The sequence below is a fragment of the Mycena indigotica genome (genome assembly GCF_014461135.1).
Source record: "Mycena indigotica strain 171206Taipei chromosome Unknown Mind.scaff0009, whole genome shotgun sequence".
Taxonomy (NCBI): Eukaryota; Fungi; Basidiomycota; class Agaricomycetes; order Agaricales; family Mycenaceae; genus Mycena; species Mycena indigotica.
In genome coordinates, this window is record NW_023503008.1 from 2,898,867 (window position 1) to 2,923,898 (window position 25,032).

General features: G+C 52.2%; 3 protein-coding genes across 3 annotated transcripts; all 3 read left to right on the plus strand.

The window, feature by feature from the left end:
- Window positions 1–221: 221 nt before the first annotated feature.
- On the plus strand, window positions 222–1,672 carry MIND_01068500 (uncharacterized protein; the record flags this gene model as incomplete). The annotated part of the gene is made up of 4 exons (XM_037367261.1): window positions 222–462; window positions 510–922; window positions 967–1,593; window positions 1,643–1,672. 4 exons carry the CDS (start codon window positions 222–224, stop codon window positions 1,670–1,672), a joined length of 1,311 nt encoding a protein of 436 aa, XP_037216655.1.
- A 6,988-nt stretch (window positions 1,673–8,660) lies between these two features.
- Window positions 8,661–10,094, plus strand: MIND_01068600 (uncharacterized protein; the record flags this gene model as incomplete). Its single annotated transcript, XM_037367262.1, has 4 exons — window positions 8,661–8,889; window positions 8,933–9,345; window positions 9,390–10,015; window positions 10,058–10,094. 4 exons carry the CDS (start codon window positions 8,661–8,663, stop codon window positions 10,092–10,094), a joined length of 1,305 nt encoding a protein of 434 aa, XP_037216656.1.
- Window positions 10,095–17,080: 6,986 nt separating this feature from the next.
- MIND_01068700 (uncharacterized protein) lies at window positions 17,081–18,515 on the plus strand (the record flags this gene model as incomplete). Its single annotated transcript, XM_037367263.1, has 4 exons — window positions 17,081–17,309; window positions 17,353–17,765; window positions 17,810–18,436; window positions 18,486–18,515. 4 exons carry the CDS (start codon window positions 17,081–17,083, stop codon window positions 18,513–18,515), a joined length of 1,299 nt encoding a protein of 432 aa, XP_037216657.1.
- Window positions 18,516–25,032: the final 6,517 nt, after the last annotated feature.

A 25,032-nucleotide genomic window follows, 5' to 3' on the forward strand; every position in this document is an offset into this window, starting at 1 on the left:
CTTTTACTCTCTGAGATCCACATGCTCAGCAACATGTCTACTCGGTGTTGCCTGCGCGTCTGAAAGCGTATGTATAGGATCTCCAAGGAACGACGAGAAGAGAAGGAGCCGGATAAAGGCAGGGAGGCCAGACTACTAGGCGGACAAGCATCGCTCTTGCAGTAAGGATATGTGGTCGTGACCGTGTCACCAACCTTCTCTCTGTGCCGCACCACCACATCATGATGCTCAACCTAGTCCTTCCTTTGCTATACCTATTCTCGCCGATGGTGTTGGGTTCACCCATTGGTGATTTGTTCTCCGTTATCGATAACTCAGACTCGCCGTCAAACTCGCCGTCAAACTCGCCGCCCGATTCGCCTACAGACTCGCCACCGACCTCGCCAACAACCTCTAAACTCGTGGTTGCACACTACATGGTGGGAAATACCAACAGATACCGAGTAGATGACTGGGAGACCCGTACGAACATTGATTTCAAACAATGTTGCTCTTCATTGTTGTTACAGACATTCAACGTGCCGACAACACTGGATTTGACGCCTTTGCGCTCAACATTGGCAACGACGCGTGGCAAGTTGGTCAGCTGAAACGCGCCTTTGAAGCGGCGGGTCGCCATGAGAACTTCAACCTCTTCATCTCGCTCGATATGAACTCAATACCCTGCAACACCCAAGACGACGCTGGCTTTATGGACGCTATCAGCCAGTTCTTCGACGATCCTCAATATCAACTGTATGACGGCAAGCCTCTTCTATCAACTTTCTCTGGGCAAGACTGCACATTCGGTCATGCAAGTGTCGTCGATGGCTGGAAGTATGCTTTGAGCAGATCTCGGAGGATGATTCATTTCGTGCCGTCGTTTTTTGCGCAAGATGGCGGGTTTCCACATGACCTGGCAGCGATGGACGGAGGGTTCAATGTAGGGGTTTAAAAACTCGTTGTATGGCGGCTTACATTTTTCAGTGGAATTCAGCTTGGCCTGTCGGGCGTTCCAACATCTCGTTCCACTCAGACTCGAATTGGATCAACGATCTTGGCGGTCGCACCTACATGGCCGGTGTTTCTCCTTGGATGTTCGCACACTACTCGTCAGCAACGTTGAACAAGAACATGATCTACTACATGGACGAGTGGATGCTTACGAAACGCTGGGAGCAACTGATAGAACACCGTCAACAAGTCGATATTGTGCAAGCCATCACCTGGAATGACTTTGGCGAATCGCACTACATCGGACCTCTCCTGTCGTCAGAGTCGCAACCCGGTTCAGAAGAGTGGACAACGGGCTACGACCATACACCCTGGCTTGATCTGTTTGCTTTCTATATCAACGCATTCAAAACTGGGACGTACACTATTTCGCAAGACCGTATATTTCTTTGGGCTCGACTCTTTCCTGCGATGGCTGAAACTCCAGACCCCGTCGGACCACCACATAATCGTGAAATGACGCAAGATGCTGTTTGGGCAGTTTTTCTGCTCACGAAGCGGGGAGACATCCAACTGGAGTGTGGCGATCAGCAGCAGATATGGCGAAATGTACCCAGGGGTATTTCCAAGGTCCAAATTCCTCTGCAGAGCGACTGCCAGGTTAGTTCTCATTTTTCATGGGCTGTGCTAAGACGGTGCCAGGTCAAAGCTTTTGTTGGGAGAGCGGGTGAGAGCTTAGAGTTTGCGCCACGTTCAACACGCACCCGACCATGTACTGCATTTGTCCTAGATACCATTGGAATGAATCCGTTGCTTCACCTCAACGCTGCTTGCTCACCCATCGCAAAGGCTCGCAGCTCGCTAAGGCTCGCGCGAGTGCTCTAGTTATATACCTTTTTTTGCCAAGAGTTACATGAATCTACTACGCGTCGCGTCCACCTCCCCGATCAGCTCCTCCTCCCTGCGCATCCCACTCCCGCTTCCACCGGCTTCTCATCGGCTCGACATCCCCGCATACCACCACTCCGTCCCTCCCACCTCCAACAAAAATGGTGAAATTCCGTTGAGAACTCGCCGAGAACGCCTTTTGATGGAGCGAGTGCAGTCGCGGGCAGGCCAAAATTGCAAGGCCTGAGACTGGCGAGGAATGCTGGCCTGCCAAAGTGATTGAAGCGGGCAAGGCCAAAGTCGCAGGCTTCCTTGATTGCTCTCTCAGATCGCGATGGCGCAAAACTGAGAAAAAGTAAGTTAGAATTCAAGCAGATTGGTAATAAACTCAAGGTCCGCGCGTAAGTCTCGCATCGCAATATTGCAGGACTGAGAAAAAAAATAAGTGGATGCAACGGCAATAGTCTTTGCGGGACGGCGTGGAAGGCAGCGCTATAAGTCGCGTTTTGGGACTCAAAGGGTTGGTGAGGAAAGTCGTGAGCAGTGGGGATGGGGGATGGCAGCGCTATCGCAAGAGTTGGTTGGGCAAGCAAGCCGCTCCTGATTTCTCGGCTGGGCGATGAGTAACGTGTTGCGGGGCAATGAGGGCGTGTGGGAGAGCGCCAGTGTTGAGGATGGCGCGTAAGACTGTGTCAAGGGAGGCCCGGGAACCGAAGCATGGTGCTGAAGAGCACCCAGACGCGTTTGGCGTGGGTCGACAAGCACGACAACGAAGCGGACTAATGTGGTCGTCACTCGGATGGTGTTGAGCTACAATCCAAGTGAGGGCGGGCAGGAAGCCTGACGGCGTGTTTCTCACTCTCGGATCACGATATTGCAGGACTGAGAAAAAAAAAATCGGTGACGATGGCATCGCGGCACCGAGAGGGTTGATTATTCACAGCAGAAGAGCGGGGTTGTGTGCCGAGTAGCCGGCGGGAAGTTGCGTGCAATTGCGCGAGTGTGGCAGGGCACTATGAAATAATATTGGGCCGGCACGTACAAGGCGGCACTGTTGTGTTGCGCGGCGGGACACAAGTCGGAGGCCACGGGGACTGGATCGCAGCGCTGAGACACTGATGTCGCAAGGTTGCACAGCAGCTAACGGGACTGCTCGTGATCTCCCGCTGGCGGGGCAATGCTTCAGGGTAAGATGAGAGCGTTGTGGGAGAACACGTAGGGCAGGCCGGATTGATAGCATGTGGCGGATGGAAAGTTTGGTGTCGGGTTGGCCTCTTGCCAGCCACGGTAACGACTGGTATTGGCCTGCCGGAAGCCAGACCAGCAGCAGCGCCGCCAAGGTATGTCGTGTTGGTGACTGATCTTGTACACCACACCCAGAATTAGCCCATTGTTCTGGCTGGCGTGAAGCAACAAGGATGGGGGTGACGGCGCGGAGAAGGAAAGAGTGATGGTGATGGTGGAGACTACCAGCGGGTGATGGCCGCACAGTGGAAGTCTTGGGGGAATGGTTAGGCGATGAATGAAGAAACAAAACAGTCCACACACATGAAGAAGTGGGTCGGCAGCAGATAGCTGCCAACGGCAACTTTGTTAGGCCAACCTGTATGTTTGCCTCCGGCAGCAAAATCCCGCAAAAAATGAGCTGTTTTGACGTGTTTTTTGAGCGCAAAAGTGCACGCCAAAATCACCGGAAAATCCGGATCATTGATCGGATCGACGGCCGGCAGCCCGGCAACGGGTCCGGAACGCGGCATCAGGCGGGACATAACCTCCGAGGCTGATGGTTCATCAACAATGGGATTTTTTGATCATACCCGGTAGGATTTTGCTGCAAATGGCAGCAGCCGCAGCATTGAGTCCAAGCGGTTATGTGTCGCCTCCGGCGGCAAAAAGTCTAACAAAAGTGAGTTTTTGAAATCAAAATGACGATGGGAAATTGCTTACGTAATCACCTATTTACATCTAATTTAATGTCAAAATCCTGCCCCAAATGGTAATTGGTCAACGAGAAAAAAGTTTGTAAGGGCTGGCAAAAGCCACACGCGCCACCATGCACAATGATGATGGAGCCCGTCATGAAGACGGCTTGCTGGAAGTCTCTGTCAGTGCCACGGCTAACACGGACAAAAAAACATAAACTGACCTTATGGCCTGGCGTCACATAAGCACGCGCCGCTCTAGCATGTGAGGCATTGGCTGCTAGCACACGCTTGAAGCCCAGCAAACAGCAGAATTTGTAGACGCAAGCGAGGAGCTGCAGGAAAACAATGAGAACTCAACACATGAAGGAGAAAAAGAAAGACATACTATGTCAGTGCTGTTGAGTCAACTGTTTAAAGTGTGCGCGGAAATGAGGGGTCAAGTAGACAGAGTGTAGTTGTGTGGGTGGTTAGACAAGGGTGCGCCAAGTTGCGAGCAGGGCGCTGCGCTACCAGACACAGGAAGAAGCCGAGAGTCTACTTGTTGGTGGCCGCGTTTGAGTCCGTTGGCCGCCAGCACTGCACTGAGGTCAAAAGCAAAAATGTCAATTAGACGCATGAAGAAAAGGCGTGTTTGGGAGCTCACCGTGTGAAGTGAAGTGAACACAATGCTGTTGGCCATGGTCGAAGACAAGCAATTAAAGCCACTGGAACAACAAATGAGAACAGGGAAGAGTGCGCGTAAGAGAAGACATACCTGTGGGCAACGTGCGAGGTGTCGAGCACGGGATGGTAGTGGAGTTGGACAGAGAGAAATAGGAAGGTCACGAAGAGTGACCGCGGAGTTGCCGGTGATGACTTACGGAAACTCCGACGTCGGCTGGTGATATGTGACGAGTGGCGAGGGATGCCGGTAGTCATTGGAAATGATTTGAGCGTCGGCGGAGGATTAGGCGAGCGGCGGATGTGCGGAGAATGGAGCGAGCCGACAACGGGAATGGCATAGAGCCCAGGGTCTAGGCGCGCTTAGGCAGAAGACATGTAAACCTGTGGGACCCAGGATTCAAACGAATCTTGGCTTAGGTGGTTGCCGATAGACAGTTTGACCATCGTCATTTTGTCCGTTTAACACACTTTTGTGTAGTTTTGGTTTGAAATCTAACATAGTCCACAGATGCTTGTGTTTCCACAAACATCGCTTTCCCCTTCTTTGATCCACCATTTTGTGGCTTGCGGGACGCGTCGCGACGTGTTGCTGATTCAGCTCTCCATCCTGACCGATAAGGCAATTTATTATGTTCTGAGTTTTGCCCTCATAACTTGCGTGATCAAGTACAGACAGGCGTGGGAAATAATGTTCAACACCACTGTATGTTATCCAGAGCTTCATCGCACTTATTTCTGCGCATGAGTGGACGTGATACACTATAAGATACATTCTACTGATAACAGAACAGCAGTACATCGCAAGCGCCGATAGACTTGCAAATGGTTAAGTGACATGTCACATGTCACCCCAGGCCTCTCCCGGGCCAATATTTGTCCCTCTGGTGTCTCCTACTGTGCGTTATTGCTCATATCCTCAAATCCACTATTTCACTTTCCGACCCTTAGGCGCGGCGGAGCTGGCCAGATCTCCCTATCAGCGTCAGCCGACAGGGATGATCCAGCGTGGGAGGTGTTTCATCGCAGCTCCGCCGCGCTCGATGCACCTTTATTCTGAAAACTTGCTTTCTGTACTTGTGTGGATACAAGCATAGACTTGGGAAGTTTGAGCCAGGAAAAGTGCAGGACACACAGATACTACAGTCTTCCTCCAGTCCCAACTGCTTGATTCCATCTCACACGCCCTCGGCACTCAATATCCGAAATCTTCAAATCAAGTATCTTAGGCGAATGTCAACTCCGCTGATCTCTTCAGCGCTCCGCTTCTCAACATGCCGTTACAGTGGGTATAAAAGCCTGGGACTTGTCTAGGCAAGTCCCATCGCCCTTTCCCTCCTTCTCTCACCACCTCTCTTCAATGTCGACATGCTCGCCGTCGTTCGCGTCTTGAACTTTCTCTTGTTGCCATCAACATACTGACAATTTCTATCTAGCCCACGCCCGACGTCGTCGTAGTCATCTTGCATTCGACACCACCAGCAGCCTCCAACAACGAGTTGGACGTTGGACTCAGTGTTGGATTGGGGTCGTTGACTGACTTGAGTTGCTTCCCAGGGTAACTGCCAGAGTCGTGATTTGCGGACTTGATGTTGGACGTGGTGGTGAGCAAGACTTGCGCAGCGCGAGTGAACCAGCTTGGCTTATTGACGCAGAGCTTTGGCGAAATCAGATTACGGAGTTGAGTCGGTTCGGGTTGTCGGAGGGAGATATGGTCGACTATAGTCACTTGCTGGTGAGTTTGGCTGTTAGCAACGTTGAATCTGCTCACTGACCTTCATTAAAGCTGTCTCTACGCCGCTCGGATTGCTCACAGACTTGATGTTGACGCGATATGTGATGCGGGCCACAGACGACATGTCGGTCTTTGCGTTGTGGACCTGGTTTGGGGCAACGCCGGGCCGCATTCGTGAGCCCGCTTGGCTTTTCACGCACTAACGGGAATACCGCAGTACCTTGACATGGTTTGGGTTGGAGCGCTGAAACGGGCGAGCTGATCCAAGACTATATTTGGTGAGTTTGCTGTTCAACGTTGAGAGTAACGTCAAACCCTCTTGTTAGTGCTGAAGAGAAACGGGCCGGCGTCGTCGTCTTGAGTTCGATCGATGCAAGTTGATGAATCGGAGGGAGGTGGTGACAGACTGAGGGCGGTTTGGATTGGACCGGAGGGAGAGCAAGCGATTCCGGCTATTTTTGTGAGTCTGCTGTCGACGGCTTTGGCGCAGCAACTGACCTAGCTTGACAGATGGTCCGTACTCTGCCTCTAACGTTGAGAGTTAGCCGGGTTGGATTAACTGCAGGCCAAGGTCGTGACATGCTTGATTTGGCTGGCCTGTTCGATAGCGTCATTGCTTGCCTCCGAGATGGCGGGTTGTCGGTTGCTCTTGGTCTGTCGTTCAAATCGACAACGACTGGGTTGCCGTTGTTGAGGCCGCTTGCACAAGCTCGGCGCGCTCGTTGTTGCTGTCGGCCACCAGCCTAGTGCGGAACGGAAAGTGAGTGTATCAAAATGTCCCGAGTCTGCCGACAACTCACCCGGACTCGTTAGAATCGCTGTCGTTGTTGGTCGTCGACCGTTGCTGGGTACAGTTTCTTGATGTTGGGTGGGTTTGCCGTCTAGAACGTTGAAAGCGATGCTGAATCTTTTTTTCAGTCGTTGATGCATTAGCAAGAAGGATGAGGTGATTGGCCGGACGGATGCGTTGAGCGGCAAGTTGTGGTTGATTGTGTAACTTGCTACCAGCACGGAAAGTCGGCCCGAAAAGACAGCGACGGTGGGCCGCCAATAACTTGCGCGGCCTTGTCTGCGCGGTTTGCTGGCGCATTCGTTGGTTGCGGGGCATGTAAGGCTAAGTCGATGGTAGAAAGCTTGCGCATCGCAGAAATGGCGGCCCGGCGTCTGTCGTTGAGAAACTTAAGTAGAGCAGGCTCTAGGAGGCGGTGGTGGTTACGGTGCAGCAGCGGACGTGGTTGTTCTTGACAAGCGTGAGTGTGGCTGTGGATTAGCCAGCGGCCCGCCGGAAGTCGAACACTTGTGGCATCTTACTCGTCGTTCAAAGGTGCGCTATGTTCTTCATTGACTTGCCTTACTTACAACGACTTCTAGTGCTTGGCTTCGACACTTGCGCTGTCCGCGCAACCTTGTGCTCCAGCCCGGCTCGCATCTGGCTACTCGGATGACTGCCCATACGCACCGTAAGGTGCGTTGCTGGTGTTCTTCATTGATTTCGAATTACAATACTTAGCTTCATTGGTGCGTGCTGACGTTGTTATTTTGTGTTGCGCTAACTGGGTTGTTAGCTACTTGTGGAGATTTTAGCGCAGAACGCGCACCTCATCACTCGTCGTTTTCAATGGTGCATCATTTGTGTTTATGTTCATCTATACACTTGGTGAGTTTTGTCTAATGCCAAAGCTGCTCACTGACCTTCCAGTTTTCTTCCTTTCAGCATGCCCGCGTTCTCCACAGTCCGCGAAAGACGATTACGCGCACGAGTGTATGGATCAGCTCAAGTCTGCTTGAGATTGAGTGAGTGTGCCGCCCAAAACTGGAGAGAGCGAGTACTAACGCAGCAGAACGGCGGGTTGGCGGACAAGAGGCGGCAAACGCGAATGAGCTCGCAAGTAGAGGCCCTTTGACACAAAACAGTAAGTAAGTCAGTATCAAAAACTCGTTTCACGCGCTGACCTTCAAGTTTTGCAGCGAGTACGGACGTGAATACTAGCTTATTGTTGGAAGTACCCGTTGGCCGCGGCCCTGCAGGGCAAGTCTGCGTTGTAGTCGCGCTCCTGGGGTGTTCTTCGCAAAGCTCAAGCTTCACGGTGAATCGGCTGGTTGCAACGAATGGGAGAAGAGCTTGCAAAATCTGTTGGCCCAAACTCTGCCTTCAATCAAGTAAGTGGATTCAACAGACATAGATAAAGTTTACCTGTTCAGTTTAGCATAATATTGCTGCCCGCGGTTACTTTTAGCTCCGGCCAGCGCAATCCTACAATGTGGGTGGTCTCAGAGGGCGAATCGGACTGTCGCACCTAATGCCATCTCTGACTCTGACCCGAGTTGGTTATGTAGTCGTTAAGTTGCCTTGCTAAGTGCCAAGCCAGCCAGCCGTTGGCGGATGAGATGGTAACAGGATTTTGGAAGGGGGAGTGCGGCGGAGCGAGGACACGCGCGATCGCGCTGCGCAGCAACATGTGTTGCCTGCGCGTCGTGACCGTGTCACCAACCTTCTCTCTGTGCCGCACCACCACATCATGATGCTCAACCTAGTCCTTCCTTTGCTATACCTATTCTCGCCGATGGTGTTGGGTTCACCCATTGGTGATTTGTTCTCCGTTATCGATAACTCAGACTCGCCGTCAGACTCGCCGCCCGATTCGCCTACAGACTCGCCGCCGACCTCGCCAACATCCTCTAAACTCGTGGTTGCACACTACATGGTGGGAAATACCAATAGATACCGAGTAGATGACTGGGAGACCCGTACGAACATTGATTTCAAACAATGTTGGCCTTATCGTTACAGACATTCAACGTGCCGACAACACTGGATTTGACGCCTTTGCGCTCAACATTGGCAACGACGCGTGGCAAATTGGTCAGCTGAAACGCGCCTTTGAAGCGGCGGGTCGCCATGAGAACTTCAACCTCTTCATCTCGCTCGATATGAACTCGATACCCTGCAACACCCAAGACGACGCCGGCTTTATGGACGCTATCAGCCAGTTCTTCGACGATCCTCAATATCAACTGTATGACGGCAAGCCTCTTCTATCAACTTTCTCTGGGCAAGACTGCACATTCGGTCATGCAAGTGTCGTCGATGGCTGGAAGTATGCTTTGAGCAGATCTCGGAGGATGATTCATTTCGTGCCGTCGTTTTTTGCGCAAGATGGCGGGTTTCCACATGACCTGGCAGCGATGGACGGAGGGTTCAATGTAGGGGTTTAAAAACTCGTTGTATGGCGGCTTACATTTTTCAGTGGAATTCAGCTTGGCCTGTCGGGCGTTCCAACATCTCGTTCCACTCAGACTCGAATTGGATCAACGATCTTGGCGGTCGCACCTACATGGCCGGTGTTTCTCCTTGGATGTTCGCACACTACTCGTCAGCAACGTTGAACAAGAACATGATCTACTACATGGACGAGTGGATGCTTACGAAACGCTGGGAGCAACTGATAGAACACCGTCAACAAGTCGATATTGTGCAAGCCATCACCTGGAATGACTTTGGCGAATCGCACTACATCGGACCTCTCCTGTCGTCAGAGTCGCAACCCGGTTCAGAAGAGTGGACAACGGGCTACGACCATACACCCTGGCTTGATCTGTTTGCTTTCTATATCAACGCATTCAAAACTGGGACGTACACTATTTCGCAAGACCGTATATTTCTTTGGGCTCGACTCTTTCCTGCGATGGCTGAAACTCCAGACCCCGTCGGACCACCACATAATCGTGAAATGACGCAAGATGCTGTTTGGGCAGTTTTTCTGCTCACGAAGGGGGAGACATCCAACTGGAGTGTGGCGATCAGCAGCAGATATGGCGAAATGTACCCAGGGGTATTTCCAAGGTCCAAATTCCTCTGCAGAGCGACTGCCAGGTTAGTTCTCATTTTTCATGGGCTGTGCTAAGACGGTGCCAGGTCAAAGCTTTTGTTGGGAGAGCGGGTGAGAGCTTAGAGTTTGCGCCACGTTCAACACGCACCCGACCATGTACTGCATTTGTCCTAGATACCATTGGAATGAATCCGTTGCTTCACCTCAACGCTGCTTGCTCACCCATCGCAAAGGCTCGCAGCTCGCTAAGGCTCGCGCGAGTGCTCTAGTTATATACCTTTTTTTGCCAAGAGTTACATGAATCTACTACGCGTCGCGTCCACCTCCCCGATCAGCTCCTCCTCCCTGCGCATCCCACTCCCGCTTCCACCGGCTTCTCATCGGCTCGACATCCCCGCATACCACCACTCCGTCCCTCCCACCTCCAACAAAAATGGTGAAATTCCGTTGAGAACTCGCCGAGAACGCCTTTTGATGGAGCGAGTGCAGTCGCGGGCAGGCCAAAATTGCAAGGCCTGAGACTGGCGAGGAATGCTGGCCTGCCAAAGTGATTGAAGCGGGCAAGGCCAAAGTCGCAGGCTTCCTTGATTGCTCTCTCAGATCGCGATGGCGCAAAACTGAGAAAAAGTAAGTTAGAATTCAAGCAGATTGGTAATAAACTCAAGGTCGCGCGTAAGTCTCGCATCGCAATATTGCAGGACTGAGAAAAAAAATAAGTGGATGCAACGGCAATAGTCTTTGCGGGACGGCGTGGAAGGCAGCGCTATAAGTCGCGTTTTGGGACTCAAAGGGTTGGTGAGGAAAGTCGTGAGCAGTGGGGATGGGGGATGGCAGCGCTATCGCAAGAGTTGGTTGGGCAAGCAAGCCGCTCCTGATTTCTCGGCTGGGCGATGAGTAACGTGTTGCGGGGCAATGAGGGCGTGTGGGAGAGCGCCAGTGTTGAGGATGGCGCGTAAGACTGTGTCGCGGGAGGCCCGGGAACCGAAGCATGGTGCTGAAGAGCACCCAGACGCGTTTGGCGTGGGTCGACAAGCACGACAACGAAGCGGACTAATGTGGTCGTCACTCGGATGGTGTTGAGCTACAATCCAAGTGAGGGCGGGCAGGAAGCCTGACGGCGTGTTTCGCACTCTCGGATCACGATATTGCAGGACTGAGAAAAAAAAAAATCGGTGACGATGGCATCGCGGCACCGAGAGGGTTGATTATTCACAGCAGAAGAGCGGGGTTGTGTGCCGAGTAGCCGGCGGGAAGTTGCGTGCAATTGCGCGAGTGTGGCAGGGCACTATGAAATAATATTGGGCCGGCACGTACAAGGCGGCACTGTTGTGTTGCGCGGCGGGACACAAGTCGGAGGCCACGGGGACTGGATCGCAGCGCTGAGACACTGATGTCGCAAGGTTGCACAGCAGCTAACGGGACTGCTCGTGATCTCCCGCTGGCGGGGCAATGCTTCAGGGTAAGATGAGAGCGTTGTGGGAGAACACGTAGGGCAGGCCGGATTGATAGCATGTGGCGGATGGAAAGTTTGGTGTCGGGTTGGCCTCTTGCCAGCCACGGTAACGACTGGTATTGGCCTGCCGGAAGCCAGACCAGCAGCAGCGCCGCCAAGGTATGTCGTGTTGGTGACTGATCTTGTACACCACACCCAGAATTAGCCCATTGTTCTGGCTGGCGTGAAGCAACAAGGATGGGGGTGACGGCGCGGAGAAGGAAAGAGTGATGGTGATGGTGGAGACTACCAGCGGGTGATGGCCGCACAGTGGAAGTCTTGGGGGAATGGTTAGGCGATGAATGAAGAAACAAAACAGTCGCACACACATGAAGAAGTGGGTCGGCAGCAGATAGCTGCCAACGGCAACTTTGTTAGGCCAACCTGTATGTTTGCCTCCGGCAGCAAAATCCCGCAAAAAATGAGCTGTTTTGACGTGTTTTTTGAGCGCAAAAGTGCACGCCAAAATCACCGGAAAATCCGGATCATTGATCGGATCGACGGCCGGCAGCCCGGCAACGGGTCCGGAACGCGGCATCAGGCGGGACATAACCTCCGAGGCTGATGGTTCATCAACAATGGGATTTTTTGATCATACCCGGTAGGATTTTGCTGCAAATGGCAGCAGCCGCAGCATTGAGTCCAAGCGGTTATGTGTCGCCTCCGGCGGCAAAAGTCTAACAAAAGTGAGTTTTTGAAATCAAAATGACGATGGGAAATTGCTTACGTAATCACCTATTTACATCTAATTTAATGTCAAAATCCTGCCCCAAATGGTAATTGGTCAACGAGAAAAAGTTTGTAAGGGCTGGCAAAAGCCACACGCGCCACCATGCACAATGATGATGGAGCCCGTCATGAAGACGGCTTGCTGGAAGTCTCTGTCAGTGCCACGGCTAACACGGGAAAAAAACATAAACTGACCTTATGGCCTGGCGTCACATAAGCACGCGCCGCTCTAGCATGTGAGGCATTGGCTGCTAGCACACGCTTGAAGCCCAGCAAACAGCAGAATTTGTAGACGCAAGCGAGGAGCTGCAGGAAAACAATGAGAACTCAACACATGAAGGAGAAAAAGAAAGACATACTATGTCAGTGCTGTTGAGTCAACTGTTTAAAGTGTGCGCGGAAATGAGGGGTCAAGTAGACAGAGTGTAGTTGTGTGGGTGGTTAGACAAGGGTGCGCCAAGTTGCGAGCAGGGCGCTGCGCTACCAGACACAGGAAGAAGCCGAGAGTCTACTTGTTGGTGGCCGCGTTTGAGTCCGTTGGCCGCCAGCACTGCACTGAGGTCAAAAGCAAAAATGTCAATTAGACGCATGAAGAAAAGGCGTGTTTGGGAGCTCACCGTGTGAAGTGAAGTGAACACAATGCTGTTGGCCATGGTCGAAGACAAGCAATTAAAGCCACTGGAACAACAAATGAGAACAGGGAAGAGTGCGCGTAAGAGAAGACATACCTGTGGGCAACGTGCGAGGTGTCGAGCACGGGATGGTAGTGGAGTTGGACAGAGAGAAATAGGAAGGTCACGAAGAGTGACCGCGGAGTTGCCGGTGATGACTTACGGAAACTCCGACGTCGGCTGGTGATATGTGACGAGTGGCGAGGGATGCCGGTAGTCATTGGAAATGATTTGAGCGTCGGCGGAGGATTAGGCGAGCGGCGGATGTGCGGAGAATGGAGCGAGCCGACAGCGGGAATGGCATAGAGCCCAGGGTCTAGGCGCGCTTAGGCAGAAGACATGTAAACCTGTGGGACCCAGGATTCAAACGAATCTTGGCTTAGGTGGTTGCCGATAGACAGTTTGACCATCGTCATTTTGTCCGTTTAACACACTTTTGTGTAGTTTTGGTTTGAAATCTAACATAGTCCACAGATGCTTGTGTTTCCACAAACATCGCTTTCCCCTTCTTTGATCCACCATTTTGTGGCTTGCGGGACGCGTCGCGACGTGTTGCTGATTCAGCTCTCCATCCTGACCGATAAGGCAATTTATTATGTTCTGAGTTTTGCCCTCATAACTTGCGTGATCAAGTACAGACAGGCGTGGGAAATAATGTTCAACACCACTGTATGTTATCCAGAGCTTCATCGCACTTATTTCTGCGCATGAGTGGACGTGATACACTATAAGATACATTCTACTGATAACAGAACAGCAGTACATCGCAAGCGCCGATAGACTTGCAAATGGTTAAGTGACATGTCACATGTCACCCCAGGCCTCTCCCGGGCCAATATTTGTCCCTCTGGTGTCTCCTACTGTGCGTTATTGCTCATATCCTCAAATCCACTATTTCACTTTCCGACCCTTAGGCGCGGCGGAGCTGGCCAGATCTCCCTATCAGCGTCAGCCGACAGGGATGATCCAGCGTGGGAGGTGTTTCATCGCAGCTCCGCCGCGCTCGATGCACCTTTATTCTGAAAACTTGCTTTCTGTACTTGTGTGGATACAAGCATAGACTTGGGAAGTTTGAGCCAGGAAAAGTGCAGGACACACAGATACTACAGTCTTCCTCCAGTCCCAACTGCTTGATTCCATCTCACACGCCCTCGGCACTCAATATCCGAAATCTTCAAATCAAGTATCTTAGGCGAATGTCAACTCCGCTGATCTCTTCAGCGCTCCGCTTCTCAACATGCCGTTACAGTGGGTATAAAAGCCTGGGACTTGTCTAGGCAAGTCCCATCGCCCTTTCCCTCCTTCTCTCACCACCTCTCTTCAATGTCGACATGCTCGCCGTCGTTCGCGTCTTGAACTTTCTCTTGTTGCCATCAACATACTGACAATTTCTATCTAGCCCACGCCCGACGTCGTCGTAGTCATCTTGCATTCGACACCACCAGCAGCCTCCAACAACGAGTTGGACGTTGGACTCAGTGTTGGATTGGGGTCGTTGACTGACTTGAGTTGCTTCCCAGGGTAACTGCCAGAGTCGTGATTTGCGGACTTGATGTTGGACGTGGTGGTGAGCAAGACTTGCGCAGCGCGAGTGAACCAGCTTGGCTTATTGACGCAGAGCTTTGGCGAAATCAGATTACGGAGTTGAGTCGGTTCGGGTTGTCGGAGGGAGATATGGTCGACTATAGTCACTTGCTGGTGAGTTTGGCTGTTAGCAACGTTGAATCTGCTCACTGACCTTCATTAAAGCTGTCTCTACGCCGCTCGGATTGCTCACAGACTTGATGTTGACGCGATATGTGATGCGGGCCACAGACGACATGTCGGTCTTTGCGTTGTGGACCTGGTTTGGGGCAACGCCGGGCCGCATTCGTGAGCCCGCTTGGCTTTTCACGCACTAACGGGAATACCGCAGTACCTTGACATGGTTTGGGTTGGAGCGCTGAAACGGGCGAGCTGATCCAAGACTATATTTGGTGAGTTTGCTGTTCAACGTTGAGAGTAACGTCAAACCCTCTTGTTAGTGCTGAAGAGAAACGGGCCGGCGTCGTCGTCTTGAGTTCGATCGATGCAAGTTGATGAATCGGAGGGAGGTGGTGACAGACTGAGGGCGGTTTGGATTGGACCGGAGGGAGAGCAAGCGATTCCGGCTATTTTTGTGAGTCTGCTGTCGACGGCTTTGGCGCAGCAACTGACCTAGCTTGACAGATGGTCCGTACTCTGCCTCTAACGTTGAGAGTTAGCCGGGTTGGATTAACTGCAGGCCAAGGTCGTGACATGCTTGATTTGGCTGGCCTGTTCGATAGCGTCATTGCTTGCCTCCGAGATGGCGGGTTGTCGGTTGCTCTTGGTCTGTCGTTCAAATCGACAACGACTGGGTTGCCGTTGTTGAGGCCGCTTGCACAAGCTCGGCGCGCTCGTTGTTGCTGTCGGCCACCAGCCTAGTGCGGAACGGAAAGTGAGTGTATCAAAATGTCCCGAGTCTGCCGACAACTCACCCGGACTCGTTAGAATCGCTGTCGTTGTTGGTCGTCGACCGTTGCTGGGTACAGTTTCTTGATGTTGGGTGGGTTTGCCGTCTAGAACGTTGAAAGCGATGCTGAATCTTTTTTTCAGTCGTTGATGCATTAGCAAGAAGGATGAGGTGATTGGCCGGACGGATGCGTTGAGCGGCAAGTTGTGGTTGATTGTGTAACTTGCTACCAGCACGGAAAGTCGGCCCGAAAAGACAGCGACGGTGGGCCGCCAATAACTTGCGCGGCCTTGTCTGCGCGGTTTGCTGGCGCATTCGTTGGTTGCGGGGCATGTAAGGCTAAGTCGATGGTAGAAAGCTTGCGCATCGCAGAAATGGCGGCCCGGCGTCTGTCGTTGAGAAACTTAAGTAGAGCAGGCTCTAGGAGGCGGTGGTGGTTACGGTGCAGCAGCGGACGTGGTTGTTCTTGACAAGCGTGAGTGTGGCTGTGGATTAGCCAGCGGCCCGCCGGAAGTCGAACACTTGTGGCATCTTACTCGTCGTTCAAAGGTGCGCTATGTTCTTCATTGACTTGCCTTACTTACAACGACTTCTAGTGCTTGGCTTCGACACTTGCGCTGTCCGCGCAACCTTGTGCTCCAGCCCGGCTCGCATCTGGCTACTCGGATGACTGCCCATACGCACCGTAAGGTGCGTTGCTGGTGTTCTTCATTGATTTCGAATTACAATACTTAGCTTCATTGGTGCGTGCTGACGTTGTTATTTTTGTGTTGCGCTAACTGGGTTGTTAGCTACTTGTGGAGATTTTAGCGCAGAACGCGCACCTCATCACTCGTCGTTTTCAATGGTGCATCATTTGTGTTTATGTTCATCTATACACTTGGTGAGTTTTGTCTAATGCCAAAGCTGCTCACTGACCTTCCAGTTTTCTTCCTTTCAGCATGCCCGCGTTCTCCACAGTCCGCGAAAGACGATTACGCGCACGAGTGTATGGATCAGCTCAAGTCTGCTTGAGATTGAGTGAGTGTGCCGCCCAAAACTGGAGAGAGCGAGTACTAACGCAGCAGAACGGCGGGTTGGCGGACAAGAGGCGGCAAACGCGAATGAGCTCGCAAGTAGAGGCCCTTTGACACAAAACAGTAAGTAAGTCAGTATCAAAACTCGTTTCACGCGCTGACCTTCAAGTTTTGCAGCGAGTACGGACGTGAATACTAGCTTATTGTTGGAAGTACCCGTTGGCCGCGGCCCTGCAGGGCAAGTCTGCGTTGTAGTCGCGCTCCTGGGGTGTTCTTCGCAAAGCTCAAGCTTCACGGTGAATCGGCTGGTTGCAACGAATGGGAGAAGAGCTTGCAAAATCTGTTGGCCCAAACTCTGCCTTCAATCAAGTAAGTGGATTCAACAGACATAGATAAAGTTTACCTGTTCAGTTTAGCATAATATTGCTGCCCGCGGTTACTTTTAGCTCCGGCCAGCGCAATCCTACAATGTGGGTGGTCTCAGAGGGCGAATCGGACTGTCGCACCTAATGCCATCTCTGACTCTGACCCGAGTTGGTTATGTAGTCGTTAAGTTGCCTTGCTAAGTGCCAAGCCAGCCAGCCGTTGGCGGATGAGATGGTAACAGGATTTTGGAAGGGGGAGTGCGGCGGAGCGAGGACACGCGCGATCGCGCTGCGCAGCAACATGTGTTGCCTGCGCGTCGTGACCGTGTCACCAACCTTCTCTCTGTGCCGCACCACCACATCATGATGCTCAACCTAGTCCTTCCTTTGCTATACCTATTCTCGCCGATGGTGTTGGGTTCACCCATTGGTGATTTGTTCTCCGTTATCGATAACTCAGACTCGCCGTCAGACTCGCCGCCCGATTCGCCTACAGACTCGCCGCCGACCTCGCCAACATCCTCTAAACTCGTGGTTGCACACTACATGGTGGGAAATACCAATAGATACCGAGTAGATGACTGGGAGACCCGTACGAACATTGATTTCAAACAATGTTGGCCTTATCGTTACAGACATTCAACGTGCCGACAACACTGGATTTGACGCCTTTGCGCTCAACATTGGCAACGACGCGTGGCAAATTGGTCAGCTGAAACGCGCCTTTGAAGCGGCGGGTCGCCATGAGAACTTCAACCTCTTCATCTCGCTCGATATGAACTCGATACCCTGCAACACCCAAGACGACGCCGGCTTTATGGACGCTATCAGCCAGTTCTTCGACGATCCTCAATATCAACTGTATGACGGCAAGCCTCTTCTATCAACTTTCTCTGGGCAAGACTGCACATTCGGTCATGCAAGTGTCGTCGATGGCTGGAAGTATGCTTTGAGCAGATCTCGGAGGATGATTCATTTCGTGCCGTCGTTTTTTGCGCAAGATGGCGGGTTTCCACATGACCTGGCAGCGATGGACGGAGGGTTCAATGTAGGGGTTTAAAAACTCGTTGTATGGCGGCTTACATTTTTCAGTGGAATTCAGCTTGGCCTGTCGGGCGTTCCAACATCTCGTTCCACTCAGACTCGAATTGGATCAACGATCTTGGCGGTCGCACCTACATGGCCGGTGTTTCTCCTTGGATGTTCGCACACTACTCGTCAGCAACGTTGAACAAGAACATGATCTACTACATGGACGAGTGGATGCTTACGAAACGCTGGGAGCAACTGATAGAACACCGTCAACAAGTCGATATTGTGCAAGCCATCACCTGGAATGACTTTGGCGAATCGCACTACATCGGACCTCTCCTGTCGTCAGAGTCGCAACCCGGTTCAGAAGAGTGGACAACGGGCTACGACCATACACCCTGGCTTGATCTGTTTGCTTTCTATATCAACGCATTCAAAACTGGGACGTACACTATTTCGCAAGACCGTATATTTCTTTGGGCTCGACTCTTTCCTGCGATGGCTGAAACTCCAGACCCCGTCGGACCACCACATAATCGTGAAATGACGCAAGATGCTGTTTGGGCAGTTTTTCTGCTCACGAAGCGGGGAGACATCCAACTGGAGTGTGGCGATCAGCAGCAGATATGGCGAAATGTACCCAGGGGTATTTCCAAGGTCCAAATTCCTCTGCAGAGCGACTGCCAGGTTAGTTCTCATTTTTCATGGGCTGTGCTAAGACGGTGCCAGGTCAAAGCTTTTGTTGGGAGAGCGGGTGAGAGCTTAGAGTTTGCGCCACGTTCAACACGCACCCGACCATGTACTGCATTTGTCCTAGATACCATTGGAATGAATCCGTTGCTTCACCTCAACGCTGCTTGCTCACCCATCGCAAAGGCTCGCAGCTCGCTAAGGCTCCGCGCGAGTGCTCTAGTTATATACCTTTTTTGCCAAGAGTTACATGAATCTACTACGCGTCGCGTCCACCTCCCCGATCAGCTCCTCCTCCCTGCGCATCCCACTCCCGCTTCCACCGGCTTCTCATCGGCTCGACATCCCCGCATACCACCACTCCGTCCCTCCCACCTCCAACAAAAATGGTGAAATTCCGTTGAGAACTCGCCGAGAACGCCTTTTGATGGAGCGAGTGCAGTCGCGGGCAGGCCAAAATTGCAAGGCCTGAGACTGGCGAGGAATGCTGGCCTGCCAAAGTGATTGAAGCGGGCAAGGCCAAAGTCGCAGGCTTCCTTGATTGCTCTCTCAGATCGCGATGGCGCAAAACTGAGAAAAAGTAAGTTAGAATTCAAGCAGATTGGTAATAAACTCAAGGTCGCGCGTAAGTCTCGCATCGCAATATTGCAGGACTGAGAAAAAAAATAAGTGGATGCAACGGCAATAGTCTTTGCGGGACGGCGTGGAAGGCAGCGCTATAAGTCGCGTTTTGGGACTCAAAGGGTTGGTGAGGAAAGTCGTGAGCAGTGGGGATGGGGGATGGCAGCGCTATCGCAAGAGTTGGTTGGGCAAGCAAGCCGCTCCTGATTTCTCGGCTGGGCGATGAGTAACGTGTTGCGGGGCAATGAGGGCGTGTGGGAGAGCGCCAGTGTTGAGGATGGCGCGTAAGACTGTGTCGCGGGAGGCCCGGGAACCGAAGCATGGTGCTGAAGAGCACCCAGACGCGTTTGGCGTGGGTCGACAAGCACGACAACGAAGCGGACTAATGTGGTCGTCACTCGGATGGTGTTGAGCTACAATCCAAGTGAGGGCGGGCAGGAAGCCTGACGGCGTGTTTCGCACTCTCGGATCACGATATTGCAGGACTGAGAAAAAAAAATCGGTGACGATGGCATCGCGGCACCGAGAGGGTTGATTATTCACAGCAGAAGAGCGGGGTTGTGTGCCGAGTAGCCGGCGGGAAGTTGCGTGCAATTGCGCGAGTGTGGCAGGGCACTATGAAATAATATTGGGCCGGCACGTACAAGGCGGCACTGTTGTGTTGCGCGGCGGGACACAAGTCGGAGGCCACGGGGACTGGATCGCAGCGCTGAGACACTGATGTCGCAAGGTTGCACAGCAGCTAACGGGACTGCTCGTGATCTCCCGCTGGCGGGGCAATGCTTCAGGGTAAGATGAGAGCGTTGTGGGAGAACACGTAGGGCAGGCCGGATTGATAGCATGTGGCGGATGGAAAGTTTGGTGTCGGGTTGGCCTCTTGCCAGCCACGGTAACGACTGGTATTGGCCTGCCGGAAGCCAGACCAGCAGCAGCGCCGCCAAGGTATGTCGTGTTGGTGACTGATCTTGTACACCACACCCAGAATTAGCCCATTGTTCTGGCTGGCGTGAAGCAACAAGGATGGGGGTGACGGCGCGGAGAAGGAAAGAGTGATGGTGATGGTGGAGACTACCAGCGGGTGATGGCCGCACAGTGGAAGTCTTGGGGGAATGGTTAGGCGATGAATGAAGAAACAAAACAGTCGCACACACATGAAGAAGTGGGTCGGCAGCAGATAGCTGCCAACGGCAACTTTGTTAGGCCAACCTGTATGTTTGCCTCCGGCAGCAAAATCCCGCAAAAAATGAGCTGTTTTGACGTGTTTTTTGAGCGCAAAAGTGCACGCCAAAATCACCGGAAAATCCGGATCATTGATCGGATCGACGGCCGGCAGCCCGGCAACGGGTCCGGAACGCGGCATCAGGCGGGACATAACCTCCGAGGCTGATGGTTCATCAACAATGGGATTTTTTGATCATACCCGGTAGGATTTTGCTGCAAATGGCAGCAGCCGCAGCATTGAGTCCAAGCGGTTATGTGTCGCCTCCGGCGGCAAAAAGTCTAACAAAAGTGAGTTTTTTGAAATCAAAATGACGATGGGAAATTGCTTACGTAATCACCTATTTACATCTAATTTAATGTCAAAATCCTGCCCCAAATGGTAATTGGTCAACGAGAAAAAGTTTGTAAGGGCTGGCAAAAGCCACACGCGCCACCATGCACAATGATGATGGAGCCCGTCATGAAGACGGCTTGCTGGAAGTCTCTGTCAGTGCCACGGCTAACACGGACAAAAAAACATAAACTGACCTTATGGCCTGGCGTCACATAAGCACGCGCCGCTCTAGCATGTGAGGCATTGGCTGCTAGCACACGCTTGAAGCCCAGCAAACAGCAGAATTTGTAGACGCAAGCGAGGAGCTGCAGGAAAACAATGAGAACTCAACACATGAAGGAGAAAAAGAAAGACATACTATGTCAGTGCTGTTGAGTCAACTGTTTAAAGTGTGCGCGGAAATGAGGGGTCAAGTAGACAGAGTGTAGTTGTGTGGGTGGTTAGACAAGGGTGCGCCAAGTTGCGGAGCAGGGCGCTGCGCTACCAGACACAGGAAGAAGCCGAGAGTCTACTTGTTGGTGGCCGCGTTTGAGTCCGTTGGCCGCCAGCACTGCACTGAGGTCAAAAGCAAAAATGTCAATTAGACGCATGAAGAAAAGGCGTGTTTGGGAGCTCACCGTGTGAAGTGAAGTGAACACAATGCTGTTGGCCATGGTCGAAGACAAGCAATTAAAGCCACTGGAACAACAAATGAGAACAGGGAAGAGTGCGCGTAAGAGAAGACATACCTGTGGGCAACGTGCGAGGTGTCGAGCACGGGATGGTAGTGGAGTTGGACAGAGAGAAATAGGAAGGTCACGAAGAGTGACCGCGGAGTTGCCGGTGATGACTTACGGAAACTCCGACGTCGGCTGGTGATATGTGACGAGTGGCGAGGGATGCCGGTAGTCATTGGAAATGATTTGAGCGTCGGCGGAGGATTAGGCGAGCGGCGGATGTGCGGAGAATGGAGCGAGCCGACAGCGGGAATGGCATAGAGCCCAGGGTCTAGGCGCGCTTAGGCAGAAGACATGTAAACCTGTGGGACCCAGGATTCAAACGAATCTTGGCTTAGGTGGTTGCCGATAGACAGTTTGACCATCGTCATTTTGTCCGTTTAACACACTTTTGTGTAGTTTTGGTTTGAAATCTAACATAGTCCACAGATGCTTGTGTTTCCACAAACATCGCTTTCCCCTTCTTTGATCCACCATTTTGTGGCTTGCGGGACGCGTCGCGACGTGTTGCTGATTCAGCTCTCCATCCTGACCGATAAGGCAATTTATTATGTTCTGAGTTTTGCCCTCATAACTTGCGTGATCAAGTACAGACAGGCGTGGGAAATAATGTTCAACACCACTGTATGTTATCCAGAGCTTCATCGCACTTATTTCTGCGCATGAGTGGACGTGATACACTATAAGATACATTCTACTGATAACAGAACAGCAGTACATCGCAAGCGCCGATAGACTTGCAAATGGTTAAGTGACATGTCACATGTCACCCCAGGCCTCTCCCGGGCCAATATTTGTCCCTCTGGTGTCTCCTACTGTGCGTTATTGCTCATATCCTCAAATCCACTATTTCACTTTCCGACCCTTAGGCGCGGCGGAGCTGGCCAGATCTCCCTATCAGCGTCAGCCGACAGGGATGATCCAGCGTGGGAGGTGTTTCATCGCAGCTCCGCCGCGCTCGATGCACCTTTATTCTGAAAACTTGCTTTCTGTACTTGTGTGGATACAAGCATAGACTTGGGAAGTTTGAGCCAGGAAAAGTGCAGGACACACAGATACTACAGTCTTCCTCCAGTCCCAACTGCTTGATTCCATCTCACACGCCCTCGGCACTCAATATCCGAAATCTTCAAATCAAGTATCTTAGGCGAATGTCAACTCCGCTGATCTCTTCAGCGCTCCGCTTCTCAACATGCCGTTACAGTGGGTATAAAAGCCTGGGACTTGTCTAGGCAAGTCCCATCGCCCTTTCCCTCCTTCTCTCACCACCTCTCTTCAATGTCGACATGCTCGCCGTCGTTCGCGTCTTGAACTTTCTCTTGTTGCCATCAACATACTGACAATTTCTATCTAGCCCACGCCCGACGTCGTCGTAGTCATCTTGCATTCGACACCACCAGCAGCCTCCAACAACGAGTTGGACGTTGGACTCAGTGTTGGATTGGGGTCGTTGACTGACTTGAGTTGCTTCCCAGGGTAACTGCCAGAGTCGTGATTTGCGGACTTGATGTTGGACGTGGTGGTGAGCAAGACTTGCGCAGCGCGAGTGAACCAGCTTGGCTTATTGACGCAGAGCTTTGGCGAAATCAGATTACGGAGTTGAGTCGGTTCGGGTTGTCGGAGGGAGATATGGTCGACTATAGTCACTTGCTGGTGAGTTTGGCTGTTAGCAACGTTGAATCTGCTCACTGACCTTCATTAAAGCTGTCTCTACGCCGCTCGGATTGCTCACAGACTTGATGTTGACGCGATATGTGATGCGGGCCACAGACGACATGTCGGTCTTTGCGTTGTGGACCTGGTTTGGGGCAACGCCGGGCCGCATTCGTGAGCCCGCTTGGCTTTTCACGCACTAACGGGAATACCGCAGTACCTTGACATGGTTTGGGTTGGAGCGCTGAAACGGGCGAGCTGATCCAAGACTATATTTGGTGAGTTTGCTGTTCAACGTTGAGAGTAACGTCAAACCCTCTTGTTAGTGCTGAAGAGAAACGGGCCGGCGTCGTCGTCTTGAGTTCGATCGATGCAAGTTGATGAATCGGAGGGAGGTGGTGACAGACTGAGGGCGGTTTGGATTGGACCGGAGGGAGAGCAAGCGATTCCGGCTATTTTTGTGAGTCTGCTGTCGACGGCTTTGGCGCAGCAACTGACCTAGCTTGACAGATGGTCCGTACTCTGCCTCTAACGTTGAGAGTTAGCCGGGTTGGATTAACTGCAGGCCAAGGTCGTGACATGCTTGATTTGGCTGGCCTGTTCGATAGCGTCATTGCTTGCCTCCGAGATGGCGGGTTGTCGGTTGCTCTTGGTCTGTCGTTCAAATCGACAACGACTGGGTTGCCGTTGTTGAGGCCGCTTGCACAAGCTCGGCGCGCTCGTTGTTGCTGTCGGCCACCAGCCTAGTGCGGAACGGAAAGTGAGTGTATCAAAATGTCCCGAGTCTGCCGACAACTCACCCGGACTCGTTAGAATCGCTGTCGTTGTTGGTCGTCGACCGTTGCTGGGTACAGTTTCTTGATGTTGGGTGGGTTTGCCGTCTAGAACGTTGAAAGCGATGCTGAATCTTTTTTTCAGTCGTTGATGCATTAGCAAGAAGGATGAGGTGATTGGCCGGACGGATGCGTTGAGCGGCAAGTTGTGGTTGATTGTGTAACTTGCTACCAGCACGGAAAGTCGGCCCGAAAAGACAGCGACGGTGGGCCGCCAATAACTTGCGCGGCCTTGTCTGCGCGGTTTGCTGGCGCATTCGTTGGTTGGGGGCATGTAAGGCTAAGTCGATGGTAGAAAGCTTGCGCATCGCAGAAATGGCGGCCCGGCGTCTGTCGTTGAGAAACTTAAGTAGAGCAGGCTCTAGGAGGCGGTGGTGGTTACGGTGCAGCAGCGGACGTGGTTGTTCTTGACAAGCGTGAGTGTGGCTGTGGATTAGCCAGCGGCCCGCCGGAAGTCGAACACTTGTGGCATCTTACTCGTCGTTCAAAGGTGCGCTATGTTCTTCATTGACTTGCCTTACTTACAACGACTTCTAGTGCTTGGCTTCGACACTTGCGCTGTCCGCGCAACCTTGTGCTCCAGCCCGGCTCGCATCTGGCTACTCGGATGACTGCCCATACGCACCGTAAGGTGCGTTGCTGGTGTTCTTCATTGATTTCGAATTACAATACTTAGCTTCATTGGTGCGTGCTGACGTTGTTATTTTGTGTTGCGCTAACTGGGTTGTTAGCTACTTGTGGAGATTTTAGCGCAGAACGCGCACCTCATCACTCGTCGTTTTCAATGGTGCATCATTTGTGTTTATGTTCATCTATACACTTGGTGAGTTTTGTCTAATGCCAAAGCTGCTCACTGACCTTCCAGTTTTCTTCCTTTCAGCATGCCCGCGTTCTCCACAGTCCGCGAAAGACGATTACGCGCACGAGTGTATGGATCAGCTCAAGTCTGCTTGAGATTGAGTGAGTGTGCCGCCCAAAACTGGAGAGAGCGAGTACTAACGCAGCAGAACGGCGGGTTGGCGGACAAGAGGCGGCAAACGCGAATGAGCTCGCAAGTAGAGGCCCTTTGACACAAAACAGTAAGTAAGTCAGTATCAAAAACTCGTTTCACGCGCTGACCTTCAAGTTTTGCAGCGAGTACGGACGTGAATACTAGCTTATTGTTGGAAGTACCCGTTGGCCGCGGCCCTGCAGGGCAAGTCTGCGTTGTAGTCG